This window comes from Triticum aestivum, chromosome 1B (genome assembly GCF_018294505.1).
Source record: "Triticum aestivum cultivar Chinese Spring chromosome 1B, IWGSC CS RefSeq v2.1, whole genome shotgun sequence".
In the NCBI taxonomy this organism is placed as follows: Eukaryota; Viridiplantae; Streptophyta; class Magnoliopsida; order Poales; family Poaceae; genus Triticum; species Triticum aestivum.
In genome coordinates, this window is record NC_057795.1 from 3091693 (window position 1) to 3109482 (window position 17790).

Sequence of the window (17790 nt, forward strand, 5' to 3'; positions counted from 1 at the left end):
ATGTGTGTGTTGTGTTACTCGATGAATTACTAGGGAGCTAGGAGCTCCCACATTCATTTGTTATGATACCATTTTTTGGACTGCATATATATATGGACTGGACTGTAGTTGTTTTCAGTTGCAGGGATCAGACAAGAAAGAGCTTAGAAACAGAAGCAATGTGACACATTTCCGAGAGGAACACTCGGAAACTGATAAGCTAACGAAAGATGCACTCGGAAAAGGGGCCGTCTGAGAACTGAAACTAATGTTGTGCCACACCTTTTCCGAGTGTAGCTCTCGGAAAAGGAGTCAGCAGAGCAGCGCTTCACTACTACAGTGGTGCCACTCTTTTCCGAGGGATGTGACCCTCGGTAAAAGGTCAGCTGCCATGTGGGACACCCGGTCCCACGGGTCAGTTCCGAAGGGTTTAGTCAACAGTCGTATGGCGAGCATTGCGGAGAGCTGCTCTCGGCAAAGATATCGTCATATTATTGTTTTTAAATATTTAGCAAACAATATATAACTTTTACTGATAAATGTGACCAGTGGGACCACATGTTAGGTAGGGAAAATGTTTATGTGACGTGTTTTTACCGAGGGTGACGTCGGGGCTCTCGGTATAGGCCACCCATGTGACGGCGTCGTCAATTCCAAACTGGCAGGCCACGTGGCCTCCCTTTGCCGTGTGTGGCTCTCGGCGCTGCCCCGTTTGTTGTGCGGTGCTTGTTCGCCGTGAGACAATGACGGCAATCTCGGCAGTTAGTTAGCGTGAAGCCAGGTTTGCCGAGTGCTGCTCTCGGTGTTTCTTACTTTGCTGAATGCCCGTGTTTTGGCTCTCGGCGAAGACCCTGACACCCGGCATACACGGAAATTCTAGTAGTGGTAGTTGGTGCAGATACAACCATTTAGGTGAGGCTAGCTCCCGTGAGCTCCTCAGCATTTCCGGCCCTTCGGGAAGCGCATTATTAAGCCACATATACCTGGTTAGGCAGCTGAGATGGTCAGATGGTACTACGCCAGCTGAGATGGTCAGCTGGGATGATCCCATCGCAAGCAAGCTGCAGGCTGGGGAGATTATTTTCTGATTACTGGTTGATGCTTGTAGACACTGTTGTTGTTTATTTTGTTGCATCATCATTATTTTCTACAAGTTGATGCACGGCGGCCACGGTCAAGAAGATGCGGTCATATTGGCGGCCCAACCAACCTCCGTATATCAAGTGCAACAGGGCCATCAGGGCCGGCCATGCATTATTTTATCCCAGACTGTGCCGGCCTCCCACCCTTTTGCAACACGCCCATCAGCACCGGGGCCTGTATGATCCAATATATGCATGTATGGTTAAATTACTATAAGCCATCAGAGACTGGACGATTACACTGACCGACATGTGGTCGTACCAACACTTTGAAACGATCGAGTCAATGCTGAACGATGGTAACAGCCTTTGCTTTGCAGACAGATGGGCGAAAACTCTGCATTAAGGTGCATATTTTGAGCACTCTACTGACGACGGATGGAAATATTACTAGCACAGCACCTCCACATGACCAACTAAGCGAAGCTAGTATATATATGGAACATGCAAATGCTACTTGGCAACCAAACCAAGAGCGCATCCAAAGAGGGACACAACAATATGGCTCGTCGCATCGCCATGAGCTTCCTATGTTCACTTGTTGCCGTCCTGCTGATCGTCCATGTGAGAGCAAGCGATGAGGCCGCATTGCTTGCTTTCAAAGCGCAGCTCAGCCATGGCGGCTCGCTGGCCTCCTGGAACAGCAGCACCAGCTTCTGCAGCTGGGGAGGCATCACATGCAATCACCGGAGGCCAGCGCGGGTGGTGGCGCTAAGATTGAATGGCGCCGGGCTCATCGGAGCACTCTCCCCGGCCATCGGGAATCTCACATTCCTGCAGACACTCAACCTGAGCTTTAACTCACTCCACGGGGACATTCCGGCTAGCCTCAGCCACCTCCATCACCTGCAGAATCTCATCTTGAATGACAACTCCTTCTCCGGCACATTACCTGTGAACCTGAGCTCCTGCATCAGCATGACCAAAATGAAGCTGCGCAACAACAAGCTTGGCGGGCGCATCCCGTCTGAACTCGGCGAGAAGCTCACGTTCCTGGCAGTGCTCTCGCTGAGAAAAAACAGCTTCACAGGGCCCATCCCGGCATCACTTGTTACCAGTAATCTTGATATTATTATATCAGCATTTTAGTTTGCTTTCGTTATGCATGTACCATAGTTTAGAGAGTAGCTAGTCCAGCAAACTTTCAGCGAAGATGCGCAGAGGAGGCGAGATGCCGGGTGTCGTGCGATGCGGCGAGCGCGACGAGATGCCGACTGTGCCGTCGGTGATGCCATGAGAGTCGGCAAGACGCGACAAGGCTGGAGCATGATGGGTTGTTTCAGGTTGAGTCGGATGACACGGCAAGGTTGTGTGATACGGCAAGCGCGTGGAAGGGTTGAAACAAGACCGGCTGGATGGATCGGTACATTGGAGCCAAGGAAATTGGTGTGTTTGTGAGGGTGTTAGCTGCATGCGTGGAGTAGTTATCTAGTAGTCAGCTGCATGCACGTACTAGTCTTTGGACCCTAGAGAGATTCTAGGAGAAGATAAGATCATGGGTTACTGCATGTAGTTAGTTGGTTAGTGGAGCAACTAGTCTGGAGACGTGGTGGCCAGGTGTGATGCCCGGCGTGAGTGCGCGGGTCTTGGCTGAGTGCCAAACTTTGTATAAATAGTCATCTCATTTAGTAATGGATGAGGCCGTGAGGGCTGGAGAAAAAGATGTAGCATACGTGTGTCTCACCGGGAGGAAGAGGCAAAGCTAGTTTCTCTCTGGTGAGGTATGCGTCCGTGTGTGTTGTGTTTTCTGCCCTCCGTGTGTGTTCTTGTGTGAGACAAGAGAAGGAGACAAAGAGAGAGGATAGAGTTGTGGAGCTCAAAGGTAGAAGAAGGGCAGCGCAGCGAGAGGCAGCGCCAACATCACTGGCCAATCTGTCCTATCTACAATTCCTGGATCTCTCCAGTAACCAGCTCGTGAGCTCAATTCCACCAGAGCTCGGAAGTTTCCAGAGCATGCAATATTTCAATCTCGCCCTAAACAACCTCTCCGGTATGATCCCACCTTCTCTCTACAACTGGTCGTCCTTGGAAGTATTTGATGTAGGAGTTAATATGTTGCATGGAAGCATTCCCGATGATATCGGAAGCAGGTTCCCCAAGTTGGAAAGTCTTTACTTGGGTACCAATGACTTCACAGGAATCATCCCTTCCTCAATATCCAACATATCTTCTCTCAGATCACTTGACCTCGTGCATAACACATTTAGTGGGTATATGCCTCCCACTTGGGGGAGGCTCGGAGCTCTCCAATATCTAAACTTGGCACACAATAAAATTGAAGCGAATGACAACAAGGGGTGGGAATTCATCACATCATTGGCAAACTGCAGCCAACTGCAGGTATTGGCACTCAGCAACAATTCTTTTGGAGGACAACTACCGGGTTCAATTGTGAACCTCTCAACGGCTCTCCAGCAGTTATACTTAACGGACCATAGGGTCTGTGGGAGTATTCCTGCAGATGTCGGCAACTTGGTTGGTTTGCAATTACTTATGATAGCAAATACTTCCATATCTGGAGTGATTCCAGAGAGCATCGGTAAGCTAGAAAACTTGATCGAGTTATTCCTGTATAATAATAGCTTGTATGGCCTCATACCGTCATCGCTAGGGAACCTTTCGCAGTTGGGTATCCTTGCTGCACACAATGGCAACTTGGAGGGGCCAATTCCAACAAGCCTGGGGGAGTTGAAAAAACTTTTTATACTCGATCTGGCAATGAACTATAGACTTAATGGTACAATACCTAGAGAGATTTTGGAATTGCCTAGCCTTTCTTGGGGACTGGACTTGTCGTACAATTCCCTTTCTGGACGCATTCCTGATGAAGTCCGTAGCTTGACAAACCTAAACCAACTGATTCTATCAGGAAACCAGTTATCTGGCAAGATACCCGACAGTATTCAAAATTGCATAGTGTTGGAACGGCTATTCTTAGACAACAATTCCTTTGAGGGAAGCATACCTCAGTCACTGACAAATATAAAGGGCCTTAGTGTATTGAACCTGGCCATGAATAAGTTCTCTGGTAATATTCCTAAGGCCATTCATAGCATTGGAAGCCTCCAGGAGTTGTATCTTGCACACAACAACTTGTCAGGGCCAATCCCATTAGTTCTACAGAATTTGACATCATTGACCCAATTGGATATATCCTTCAACAATTTGCAAGGTGAGGTGCCAAACGAAGGTGTTTTCAGAAACATCACTTACTTAGCAGTTGTGGGGAATATCAATTTGTGTGGTGGTACACCTCAACTTCATTTGGCTCCATGCTCCATAAGCAAGAACAGAAAAAGGATGCCAAAGTTTCTAGCAATTTCTCTGGCGACAACAGGAGCAATCTTATTCTCGCTTTCAGTTATTCTTCTTCTTTGGATACTTTGTAAGAAACTCAAACCAAGCCAGAAGACATTAGCACAATATTCAATTGTTGATGACCATTACAAGAGAATCCCCTATCATGCATTATTGAGAGGAACTAATGGATTTTCAAAAGTCAACTTGCTTGGGAGAGGAAGTTATGGTGCAGTTTATAAGTGTGCTTTGGACACTGATGAAAGAACATTGGCTGTCAAGGTGTTTAATATTGGTCAATCTAGGTATTCCAAGAGTTTTGAGGCTGAATGTGAGGCCATGAGAAGGATACGACACCGTTGTCTCATTAAGATCATTGCTTCTTGTTCGAGCATCAACCACCAAAGTCAAGAGTTCAAGGCATTGGTTTTTGAGTTCATGCCTAATGGCAACTTGGATGGCTGGCTTCATCCGAAATCTCAAGAGCCCACTATAAACAACACGATCAGCCTTGCCCAGAGGCTTGATATTGCTGTTGATATTATGGACGCAGTAGAGTATCTGCACAACTACTGTCAACCATTGGTAATCCATTGCGACCTTAAGCCAAGCAACATTCTTCTTGCTGAAGACATGAGCGCACGAGTTGGAGACTTTGGCATATCAAGGATCCTTCATGAAAATACAAGAGAGGGGATGCAAACTTCATATGGGTCAACTGGAATTAGAGGTTCCATAGGATATCTTGCTCCAGGTGACTGAAATTCTACTAATTTATTACTTACTTTTCACTCGAATATGGCATGCTAATCACAAGACTTCGCATAATTGCAGAGTATGGAGAAGGCTCTGTAGTCTCAACAGCTGGTGATATTTATAGTCTTGGCATATTGCTGCTTGAGATGTTTACCGGAAGGAGCCCAACAGAAGGCACGTTCAGAGATTCATTGGATTTGCATAAGTTTGTCAAGGATGCTTTTCCAGAAAGAACCTTTGAGATAGCTGACCCAACAATGTGGTTGCACGGCGGACAACATGATAACGCTGCAAGTATTAGAATCCAGGAGTGCTTGGTCTCCGTCTTGAGGCTTGGCATATCCTGCTCAAAGCAACAACCTCGAGACCGAGCACTGACGAGAGATGCAGCGGCGGAGATGCACACAATCAGAGATGCATACCAAAAATTTAGAACAACATTGAATAAATAGGCTGGTACAAGACATGATCCTGCATAATAATAAAATTATGCATCGATTCACTTATTAATTGTTCTCAAGGCTATGTTGCTCTACAATTGTACTAAATAAATGCAGAATCATGGGTTCTGTAATAATAGCACTAGAGCAGGTTGTAGGGAGTTTCAGAAACCAGGCAGTGTAATTGTTTTTCCATGTTCAAAATTCTAAACAGGCAGGCAATATTATTAGTTCATGCTTCAATTGAACCAGCAGACTTGAAGTTCCAGAGTTTCAGAAGTTTTTTTCCTTTTCTTATTCTTATTTTTTCCAAGCAAATGGTCCTGATTTATTTGGTTGTGTTACTACAAGGAAAACGAAGCCTGAAAATGTAGACACAATATTTGAGAAGTTCTAGATGTGTACCTCCTGTTTGTCAATGAGCAAATAGAAGAGGATGGAGGATGGAGCAAAAGAGGAGCCTCGGCTCGAGACATTCGAGCTGGAATCACATGATCCTGCAATACATACAAGCCCATTAAGATAGCAAACATTTGTTTGTTATCGGAGCATTTTATTTGCACCATATCAGATAACTGTAAAATCATCCTGGCACTCCAGCAATGGCAGTTGTGAGCGTATTAAATAGCTTGTAAGAAATTCCAAAGATTCGAGACATTGCATCCTCGATCAAGTAATATATTAACACAACATATATTGTCCATATGTACAGGAAAAAAAAACATAGAGGACAGTAGGGAGAAATCGACCTAATAAATATTTTGCACATCCAGTAACAAATTAATACGTATATTCAACAGCACAAGCAGCATGTCACAATTCTGATTCTAAAGAAAAAGCAATCTATCAGAAAAATAAACATAAATAAGACTGGAAAGCATCACGAGGCAATAGGAGGCACCAGCAGAAATATTTCACACTGCACAGGCAGTTTGTCCCGCAAAAAAAATTAAAAAATTGACACGGACCATCTGAAACCATCAGTTTCAGCTTACCCGAATTACAAAATTGACACATGAATAATATCTCTCACAAATATATATGTATTAGTCAGATCCGCCCATGGTTTTTGAATGTTGACTAGTAGATGAGTCGCAAAAAAATGTCGACTCAACTCAGTGTCGACTCGAGTCGCGACTAGAGGCTATCCACGATTTTGCTGCTACAGGCTGCAGATCCACTTGCATTGCTGCTGCTGCTGCAGTAGTGGATTTGAGAAAGAATCTAGGAGAAAAGAGAAGAAGATGGAGATTTGGGGACTGGATTGGGAGGGGACTCGCCGCTCGCGCACTTGCTCAGGGAGTCAGGGGAGTAGGGGACTAGTGGATATGGGGAGGAGCCGAGAAGGAAGAAGACCTGGACACGGACGGCGCGGCAGCAGTCACCACGGGGGCGACCAGAGGAGAACGAAGAAGAGAAATTGGGGTGGGGGACGAGGCTGGGGCGGCTCTTCCCTGGTCACCTTTTTTTTTTAGTCTAAACACGCTTTATTTATTGCTCAATAATGTTCATAGGGATACAAGAAATGTTTGGAGGGTTCAACAGCCACACATGGCGCCCATAATCTAAACCAAAAGCATGCTTAACGAGGCTATGTGCCTCAACATTGGTTGCCCTACCTTGAAAGATGAAGGTGCAACTATCCAAACTTGTCGATGTTCAACGATCTCCCTGGTGTGCTGGCGTAGTTACCCCAGTGCGATTCTTGATGTCATTGACTACACCTTGGCAGTCGCTTGCTACGAGAATACGAGCAAGGTCCAGGTCAGTAGCGAGGGCTAATGCCTCGCGAAACGCCAAAGCTTCCAGCGTCGCCGGATCCGAAACTCCATAGATCTTGATAACCGAAGCGCCCAAGTATGTACCTGAAGAGTTTCTGCAGACAGCACTGAAGGAACCAAAATTAGCATCTCTGGAAACAGCCCCATCGACTCGTATTTTTTCTATCCCTTCAGGCGGAGGGATCCATCTTGGCTGTACTGGCGCTATTGATGGCGATCTCCCCGTAGATTTCTTCGGGTTGCAGAGCCTGACGTCTCGCATACCACAGTGCCCATAAGGTAGTGATTACAAAGATGAATTCTTGTGGAGAGAGCATGTCTTGGACCCTAAAAATCCAACGTTTTGCATCTGGTTCCGTCGTTGTGTTCAAAGCTTCCACAAAATCCGGATCATGAAGTGCCCAAACACACCTGGCGACAGTACAATGAAGCAACGAATGTTGCCACGAGTCCTCAGCACCACATAGGCCACAACAAGTTGTAGTAGACATGTTCCTGTGATGCAGCACATCCGATGTTGAGATAGATTGCAGCGCCAATCTTCCCTGGTCACGTGCTCACGATCCTTCTAGGAACGTAGCAATGGGCCTCTCCGTTGTGGCCTGGACTAGGAAACTGGGCTATGACCCCTATAAAAAAAATGGGCCACAGCCCATAATTGTTCCCACAACGCTCCGCCAATGCCAATGTTCTCTGAAATCACTAGTTGCCAAGGGCTCGTGAGACTTTTCCGGGACGCTCTAGGCGTGACATTTGTCACGCTGAGGGGCATTCCCGTGATTTTTGGTTTCCGGTTTTCTTTTTTTCTCTTTAGTCCTTGTTCTTTTAGTGAAAAACACTTTTGATCTGTTTCTCTCTGGTGTTCACTAGTAGAAAATAGGGCATCAGTCCCGGTTCCAGAGTGCCTTTAGTCCCGGTTCTGGAACCGAGACTAAAGGGTCGGGATAAAACCCAAAACCTTTACTCCCGGTTTGCTTAAGAATCGGGACAGAAGGGGCTCCACGTGGCCGTTACGCACTACTAGGGAAAACCCTAGCAGTAGCGCTGGTTTTGTGCTCACTAGTAGCGCGGGTAGGCGCGGTACTAATAAGGCGCTACAGCTATTGCTTAGCAATAACACGTGCCCGCACGCGCTACTGCTAGGACAAATAGCTGCAGCGTTTGTTCACTCCCACGCTACTGGTAATGTAACTAGTGGCAGCGTGTTTTCTCTCCATCGCTACTAGTATTCTTTTCTTATTTTTTTATTTTTAGTGTATTTATGCGCCATCGTACAAATATTGGTACAATACCAGTTATGAGGTTTACATCATTATATCCATAACATTGTGTCAAATGAAAGTGGATTAGGTTCAAGTGGAGGCAATATGTGGTGCATGTCAAAACTTGATCTAGTTTGGACTAGTAGTACTTTCGATGTGCACCACATGTTGCCTCCACTTGAATCTAATCCGTCAGCACAAGCTATTTAATCATCATCATAGTCATTACCACCAACAGTATTTATTTAATCACCACTAACACTAGCTAATAATAATCATCATAGTCATTACCACCAATACTAGCTATTTTATCATCATAGTAATAGTGTAGCACACCATCATCTTCAAACTCATTTCTAGCTAGCTAATCACTCCTGCTGCTCTCTCTTAGGTAAAATAACATAAAACATGTATAGCTCTCCTCCTTGATCAAGTTAGAGCATGCAGATGAACCTGTCTTCTAATCGTGGGTAGCGCATCTGTTTGCTGCCCCCTAGTATTTCTCCGCGCTCTCACATCACATATTTGATCCAGTCTTGCACTATTAAGAATCCGTCGCTAATCTTGAATGCACTAAAGTAATCTGTAGGATATCTTGGACGTAAGCTAATAATACTCATAGTACCTTTAGTCTCGATCCCATAAGGTACAACATTCATCGGGAGTCCCTGTTGAAAAACATCGTATAGTAACATACTTAGCAATGAAATTTAGCTTCAAAAATAATTTATGGCCTACTCTTCCAGGATGGGCCCACAAGACACCAGGGCACGCCCTGGTGGCTTATGGCCTACTCTTCCTTCTTCCGACTTACTTCGCAAGTTCATAGGATCTTTTTTGTCAAAAAAATGTCGAAAAAGTTTCATTGCATTTGGACTTCGTTTGGTACTGATTTCCGGGAAACCCCAAAACAGGCCAAAAAAACAGCAACCGACACTGGGCACTAAGTTAATAGATTGGTCTCAAAAACTGATATAAAGTTGCTTAGAAACTTGTATAAAATAGCCAAGATTGATATTATAATAGAATGGAATAATAAAAAATAATATATATGTTGGTGACGTATCAAGCATCCCCAATCTTAACTCCTGCTCGTCCTCGAGTAGGAAAGTGATAGAACAGATTTTCGATGTGGAATGCTACCCAACATATTTCATCATATAATATTTTCTTTGTAGCATGGACATTTGGACTTAGATGATCCAAAGCAATAGTCGATATTTTGACATGATGACATAAATACTCAAGCATGCTAAAACGCAATTAAGGCTTTCAAAATATCAATGCTAAAGAAAGTTATTCTTAGCCCATTATGCTCAATCATTGATCCATTCATGATACACAATCATATATTAACTACATCCAATGCACAAGTATGACAATAGTGCTCTCTGATTGGTGCTTTGTAAGAGAAGATGTACACTCAAAAAACAAAAATTGCATAAAAATAAATAGAAAGGCCCTTCGCAGAGGGAAGTAGGGATTTGCTTATGTGCCAGAGCTAAAGGTTTTAAAATTTAGAGAGAAAACATTTTGAGAGACATGCTTTTTCTGTCAATGAAAATGATCGAAGGCTCCCAATACTTTCCATGCTAGATACATCAAAGGCGGTTCCCAAACAGAAAATATGTTTTCTTTCATTCCTTTCCACCATTATTTTCAAAATCAATGGCTAGCCGTATCCATGGGTGCCTTTCAGTACTAACATTTCTAAATGTAGGAAGAAAATTTGTCTTGATAGTATCAAGATCCGCAAGCCATGAAACATAATGACTGAGCTCCTCGCGGTTGAGTTCAGCCCCGGCATAGTATAAGGTTCTGTCTACCAAGCGCTGGACATGTTTGCTTGCACCGAAATAAGCTGACAATGCAAATTAGTTGTCAACTATTTTTAAATAAACAATAACAAAGACATAAATATGGTTGAGAAACTTACATAATGATATAACTGGAGGCCATAGTACGTCGGGACAGCGTACATGGCAACTTCGCCGGCGACCGCGCGGCCAGGGCCAGGCGGCGGCGGCAACGTCAGGGACGACGCCCTAGAGACGCCCTACGTACGGCAAGTACACGAAGGTGGCCTCCATCACCGTACTAGGCGCAGTGCTAATGATGCACCAAGTGGCCATGCTCATCGAGCAGAAGCCTGCCCTCATATGTGATTTCCCGCCCAGCGCAGCTGCGTCCACCTTGGTGTTGGGTGATTTCATCAGATATTCAGAGCCAATAGGGTGGAACACAGGATAGATATGGAGAGGCACATCGAGGAGTCTAAGGCAGCCATTCATGGCCTTATCATCCACACGGCTCTGATCCTGAGGACTCTCATAGGGGACATGCTGTTCTCTACATATGGGGCCAGTACCTTGTATGGATGAAAAGAATCAATTTCGGAGGTCAAGAATATGTACTGAGGCTTCTTTCGTTTGGTATTCTCGCAAAAAAAAGACCCAAGACAGCACCTAAAAGGCGTTAGTGATCATGAGAGAACAAGACATCAGAGATTGATGAGCTGTTCCTAGATAGCCATCATTTGGAAGTTAAACATTAGATATCTCTGCTCATTGTCCGGAGGCCCCTAGATATGCATTGTACTCTAGTTATTTGTGTTGCATGCTAGAAACAACCCCTGTCCTAAATATAAGATGTTTTGGCAGTTTAAATCAAACTGCCAAAACATCTCATATCTAGGAATGGAGGCAGTAGTACGTACAGGCTGTGAGAAATGGTAATAAGCAGTTGTCATTTTTCTAAAAAAAAATGTATAATTGTATAACTGAAATAATTATTCAGGGGAAAACGTCAATTCGCTAGTGCTAGGACATCTAAGCGCAAGGATACAATGGAAGTCATTCATATGAAATACAACATCCATACCGAATAAATTGACTCAGATTTGTCTAAATACGGATGTATCTAGGGGATAGTAGTGTCTGAACCCCACCTCGGTGCACCCACGCAAGAAAACATATCAAAATATTTCTAAAAAATCTCAAACTTTGGGGAAATGATCATCAAGAAAGGTTAGAGAGGCTTGCCAAGTTTGATGGTCAAATGACATCTGAGTAGAACTGTACAAAAAAACAAAATTACAAATTTTTGTCAAATAGTGCATGTACATTTTGAGTAATTTTTAGTATTTTTTTCTTTCTTTTATAGAGCTCCTCGGATGTCATTTGATAACGAAAATTTGCAAGCCTCTCTAACATCTGTTGATGATCATTCCCACAAAGTTTCACATTTTTTCAAAATATTTTGATATGTTTTCTTGCCGTGGGTGCACCAAGGGTGTTTGTAGGAAAACCACTCTCATCTATCTAGACACGTTTTACCGTTAGATACATCCATATCTAGAAAAATTTAAGCCAACTAATTTGGAGTGGAGGGAATGTATACTGTGCGGTAGCTTTGCCTCCTATCTGCCTGACATGAGCCAAATCGGAAATAAATTATTTGGCAATGAAATTATTCAGATGAAAGTTTTTAAAAAGAAACTCAAAAATAAGTTAGTTGGCAATCATCAGGGAGCAAGATGAGAGAATAAGAGGGATGGAGTTTATCAGTACCTGGGCGGAGGATTCAAGTTCCTTAGGCATGGCGAACACTACCCATCTCGTATTCGGACATGATGATTGTCGGGCATAACGTTTCATTGAACAGCTCAGGTGCAAAGGCTAGAAAAGACAGTCTCAACGGCAAAGGAAGCATCAGAGCTAGTTGCGAGTTGGAGTTTATCAGGAGGGATAAAGCACCTGATCCTGAGGATACCACAAGTTTCCATAGACATGGCGAACACTAGCGACATCGTATTCGGACATCCCTGTCATGCACGGCATTTCATGGAACAGCTCAGCTGCAGAGGACAGAGCAGACGGCCGCCTTGATTGCAAGGCAGGGAAAGCGGATCACGGTCGAGCTGTAGTACGGTACCTGATTTGCAAGTCCGCCAGTTCGTATCGTATGAGGTTGGTGGCCTTCATCTGTCCCGTGATCTACTTGCAATCACGGTCGAGCTACAGAGTGCTGACTCTGAAGTGCTCACCTGCAAAAAAGTAAAAAAAAAAAAAAAAATGAAGTGCAAAGAAAAAAAGTGAAGACTCTTTCTACTTAGCTTGGCTTCTGTGTAATGTAATCAGAAGAGTATGCGTTTGTACCTAGCTTGGCTTCACATTCATAAGCTTGCGGCTTCCTACCGCGCACAGGTGGCGGGCGTCGCAGGGCGCCCTCCCCTGCTCGGTGGCGTCGGTCACCGGTCGGCGGCTGCTCCAGCTTCCTTCCTCCTCCTGGCATCCTAGTGGACTGCCGGCGCCTCGTCCTCCCCTGCTCCCCCCCCCCCCCCCGGGGGGCTGGAGTCCCATGGGCATGCTGGTGGCGGATCTGGCAGCCCCTGCCCAGATCCAACTGGTGGTGGCTGGCGCCCCTTCCAATGTGGTGGCCCTGCTGCTGGTGTTCGCTCTCCTCCGGTGGGGTGGCGGGGCACCGGTTGGACCTGGCCAGGGCGTGAAGACGCTGGTGGTGTGGTGGTGGTTGATGCTCCTCTGGAGGCCTTCTTCGGCGACAGGGTGCAGTCACTCTAGGGGCCCTTGCCGGTGGATTGGTGGCCGCGTCTTCATTGCGTGGTTCTGGGAGGAGGCCGTGGTAGGGCATCAGGGGTGATGAAGGGGAGGCTGCTGGAGGGTTGGGTAGACCGACTATCTGCTGCGCTAGTCCGGACGAGCTCCACGCCTCCCTCCCCTTTTCCTGGCCTAGTGCCTCCTTGTCGCTAACCGTTGTTCAGGGCCAGTGGGTACCGGCAGTTCCGATGGTGCTAGGAGTCTGCCGGTCGGCTCAAAGCGCGTGCCTTTGATGGTCTCCGGAGTGTCTAGATGCAAGGCAGCGGCCTTGGTGGCGGGACCCGCGGGGTCGTGGGCGGAGCTCGTGGCTCGGGCACTGACGGTGACCATTGCGGTGACCTGAGGTCTACAAAAATATGCAGTTGAAAATATATTTTGCTTTAAAAAAATGAATAGCAACAACCCCGTGATATATTTTACATGTTCTTCCTTCCAAGTTCACAATGCACATTTCTTCCCCCAGGTCTACAAAAAGACAGCAAAAGAAAAGCAACATCCCCAGCTTCACTAACTTGAAAGCATAATATCCCCAGTCGATCATTCAAATGAATGAGTTTCAATCAAGCGAAATACAACACCATTCGTCGTTCAAGGGAACACAGGGAAAGATCCTTCTGGCCCCTTCCTTCATACTGAATAGTACAAATATTACTACTGAAAAATCAAATTAATTAAACAGTACTCCCTCCGATTCAAAAAAACAGCCGTGGCTTTAGTTCAGCTTTAGTTCAAATTTGAACTAGAGTCACGCCACTTTTTTTGGATCAGAGAGAGTATTGTCTTGTTTCTTCTGGATAGGTCACATGCTGTCATATTTGGTTCTTATGGTTTTTGGAAACTAAAAAGGAAAATAGAAAATAGAGGAGAGAGGATACAGGGTGCATGGAAAACTAGTTGTAAAACTTATTTTCCGGCATTTCTAGTCAATGGCCTCCCGTTCGAGAAGATGATGTGACCATGCACCCAAAGTAAGAATTTATACTCACGATCCTCTAATACAGTTAAAAGGTGTGTTAAATTTTTTTTGATAAAGAAAAGGTGTGTTAAATAAAACAGTTATAGTGTCAAGGGGAAAAAATCATTTTGCACTAGCAGGATCAGTATTTTTCTAGAGATCAATGTCATCATCTTCTCCTTTAGTGTCAACCTGGGCAGGGCTCATGCCTAGCAGGATAGGTCCGGTCCTAAAGCCTGGTGTCTGGGCAGGGCTCATGCCTGCAAGCTAAAAAACAGATTATTGGGATTTTTTTTAGAAAATTAAGTACGTGAAAAAGTATATTAATTCATTTTATGAGTCCCAGAAAATAATATATTTGATATTCTCAATACAGAAATATGAATTTGACGGACCCAGGCCCAAGAAAGGAGGACAAAGAAAAACATCAAGACATAACATTTTCATATCAGCTGAGGAAAAACAAAGTAGCTAGAACGGTGTGGTTTCAGACTAAAGAGGACAGTTTATTATACTAATATAGTATCAGTGAGTGATCATCACCAACAAGCAAGGAATACGTGTAAGCAGAAAAAGTAAAGTAGGGGAATTCTCTAAAGGAATGAAGATGTACCAACATCACCAGGAGCACGTTAGCTATCACCACCACGCAAGGCACACAACACCCTTTTCTTTTCTTTTCTTTTCTTTTCCTCTTGGTTTCGAGGGCATGCATCTCTCTTGTCTACCTATTGATCCATCGGAGTCGAAAGAAGAAGAGGAAGGCTACATCTCTTGCTGCACATTATACACAAGACCAAGAGAGAGAGACACACACACACACACAAAGTATGAGTTTCTCTGGCGCTGTGCAATGGTGGGATGAGTGGCAGCTGCGTATTCTGGTGCTGGGCAGCCTCTTCATCCAGTGCTTCCTCTTCTTCTCCTCCGTGGTGCGCAGGTGTGCTCTTCCATCTTGGCTCAGACTGTTTATGTGGCTTGCCTACCTAGGCGGGGATGCTCTGGCAATATACGCCCTGGCCACCCTCTTCAACCGCCACAAGCAGCTGCCCGCCAATGGGAGCGGCCTCGAGGTCCTGTGGACGCCTATCCTCCACATCCACCTCTGGGGCCAGCACCCGATGACTGCCTACAACATCGAAGACAACGAGCTGTGGGCGCGGCATGCCATAACCGTGGTGTCCCAGGTCACGGTGGCCCTCTATGTGTTCTGCAAGTCGTGGTCCGGGGAGAAGAGGTTACTGCAGGCCGCAATCTTGTTGTTCGTCGTTGGGATCATTAGATCCATCCAGAAGCCATGGGCTCTGAAGAACGCCAGTATCAGTGGCATGGTCGCCTCTTCCTTCCCATCCGCGCGAAGGGAACAAGGTCAGGTTGCACTTTTGTGTGGATGCTGCACTTCCATCATTGGCACTGGTTTATCAAAAAGCAGTAGACAAGAAGCATCAGCTGAAGAGGGGGACATTCCGCTAGAAGAATTTGTACAAGAAGCAAGCAGGTGTGTACTGCTCTCAGAGTTAGCATGTGATCAAAAGAAAACAGAAAAACTAGCTTCAAACTTCTTGACCATATATTTCCATAGGCCACTGGTAGACATATCAACTCCATACTCTAGTCGGATTAAAATCCTACGGCTTTTAATGACCCTTGATTACCGATATGCAGATAGGTTGTTGAAACACATGCTCCGTATGTCATTTGGGATCCTCTACACAAAAATGACGATGATATTCAGTGGCCTTGGCTGTTGTTTGCATCTCTTGCTTCCATTCCTGACCTTAGCTTCTGCCATCCTCTTCTTCACAAGCCAGAAATATCATGACTACAAGGCAACAGATGTCAAGATAACTTACATCTTGTTCTTTTGTACCATGTTGCTGGATTTCCTATTGCTATTGCTCGGTCCTTGGGTCGCATTCTTTGGATTTGTTAAGGTTCCCCAATATAGTTTCTGGTCGTTCTGTGCTCGTAAAAAGAAGCCCACTATTTTGATGAAGCTTGCCATAGCTGTCTGCTGCAAGGACTATGTTAACATGCATTGTTATATAGAACAAGAACCAGCGGGATCCTTAGCAGTTACAGAGTTGATTATTGGATATGTGACGGATGGGTGGAAACAATACATCCACGACGCTGCCAGCTACAGGAGGTTCAATAGCCGCAGGGGCCACTGGACTCTGCGGACGCATCGTCATCTGGGGTGGAGCTTGAACATGGCGTTCGACAGAAGCGTCCTCCTCTGGCACATCGCCACAAACCTCTGCTTTCACCACCAAAGAACAACCCCTTACGGCCAACGTCGCGCCGCTCGAAGCAGAGTGATATCCCACCACATGGCTTACCTGCTTTCCATCAGTCCTGAGATGTTGATGCTCGGAACTAGGAACAGTATCTTCACTGTTGCCTGTGATGATGTCGAGATCATGATGGGTGGCATGTTAGTACCGGACGTAAGAGGACTTGCACAGGGAATTCTTCACAGGGCTCAACAACCTCCCTCGTCACACACCAGCAAGATAGGAGCTTTGGTTCCCAATGCATGCAGGCTTGCTGAAGCGTTGATGGAGCTGCGCGATGAAGGGGAGAGGTGGAAGGTGGTCCAGGGGGTATGGGTGGAGATGCTATGCTACTCTGCCGGTAGGTGCAGGGGGTACTTGCATGCCAAGAACATGAGTGAAGGCCCGGAGCTGCTCTCTCAAGTTTGGCTCCTCTTGTCATTCATGGGGATGGAGACGTCCGTCGACAGGTATCAGAAGCCGGAGCCTCCCGAAACCAAGGAAGAACAAGAAGAAGGTGGTGAAGGCAGATCCGTCGAGCACGAGATCCATATATCTGTTTAAATTATTTTCTGAATCATTCCTTTGTTTGTTGATGATGTTCCAGTATTGTAATCTAACGGCCAAAATCGCTGATGGCGTGAGAGAGCTCGATTTAGGATCGGTTATACTGTCCCAAATGTTATCGCTTTGTTTTTCCATTTATATGGTCAGTTGAACAGACTGTCTGTCTCTGTTGGTATATAACAAATAATACTAATATTATCTCGAGTTTCTGAGGATGTGTATTGACTACACCATAGAATATGATGCGTATGTGAGTTTCTTGAGTTTCTGAGGATGTGTGTCACAAGTTAAAATATCTCATCTCCAAGAGATATCTTTGTGTGTTTGTTAATTCATTTGGCACGTTTCAGTATAGCAATGCTTTCGTGGTTGATTCCATGTTATTTCTGCTACACTGGTGGGCGTCAAACTCTCGGAAGTTTTGTGTTGCTGTGATTTGTGAAAGGCGGTGATTCTGTTTTGTTGTAATGTTGGCATGCAGTAGCGTTGAATTTGGTTACTTACTGCGATCTATTCAGTGCAAATTGTAATGTATGTATGCACAACTGAGATGTCCCTACTGTTAAACTTCATCTGTCATTAGTATTCAGTATTCCGTGTGAAGCAATTTCATGTTGGTCAACTTTTGCCTATCACTATCTAGTACTACAAATGTACTGTGTCACTGTGTGTGTGGTTGTATTTCTGCGTCTTGATTGATTTCTGCTTGCGTTCCTGCA

General features: G+C 45.2%; 1 protein-coding gene across 1 annotated transcript; it reads left to right on the plus strand.

The window, feature by feature from the left end:
- The first annotated feature begins 1622 nt into the window (after positions 1-1622).
- LOC123102185 (putative receptor-like protein kinase At3g47110) lies at positions 1623-17068 on the plus strand. The gene is made up of 6 exons (XM_044523492.1): positions 1623-2164; positions 2981-4149; positions 4294-5172; positions 5253-5491; positions 15101-15596; positions 15894-17068. Exons 1-6 carry the CDS (start codon positions 1623-1625, stop codon positions 17066-17068), a joined length of 4500 nt encoding a protein of 1499 aa, XP_044379427.1.
- Positions 17069-17790: the final 722 nt, after the last annotated feature.

Bases quoted from the DNA above. Each gene is read 5' to 3' on its own strand.
- LOC123102185 (XM_044523492.1), top strand. From the start codon at position 1,623: ATGGCTCGTCGCATCGCCATGAGCTTCCTATGTTCACTTGTTGCCGTC. The intron at 4,150-4,293 runs GTAATATTCCTA...ACAATTTGCAAG, and splicing joins GGCCATGAATAAGTTCTCTG to GTGAGGTGCCAAACGAAGGT. The intron at 5,492-15,100 runs GTCTCCGTCTTG...GATGAGTGGCAG, and splicing joins TTAGAATCCAGGAGTGCTTG to CTGCGTATTCTGGTGCTGGG.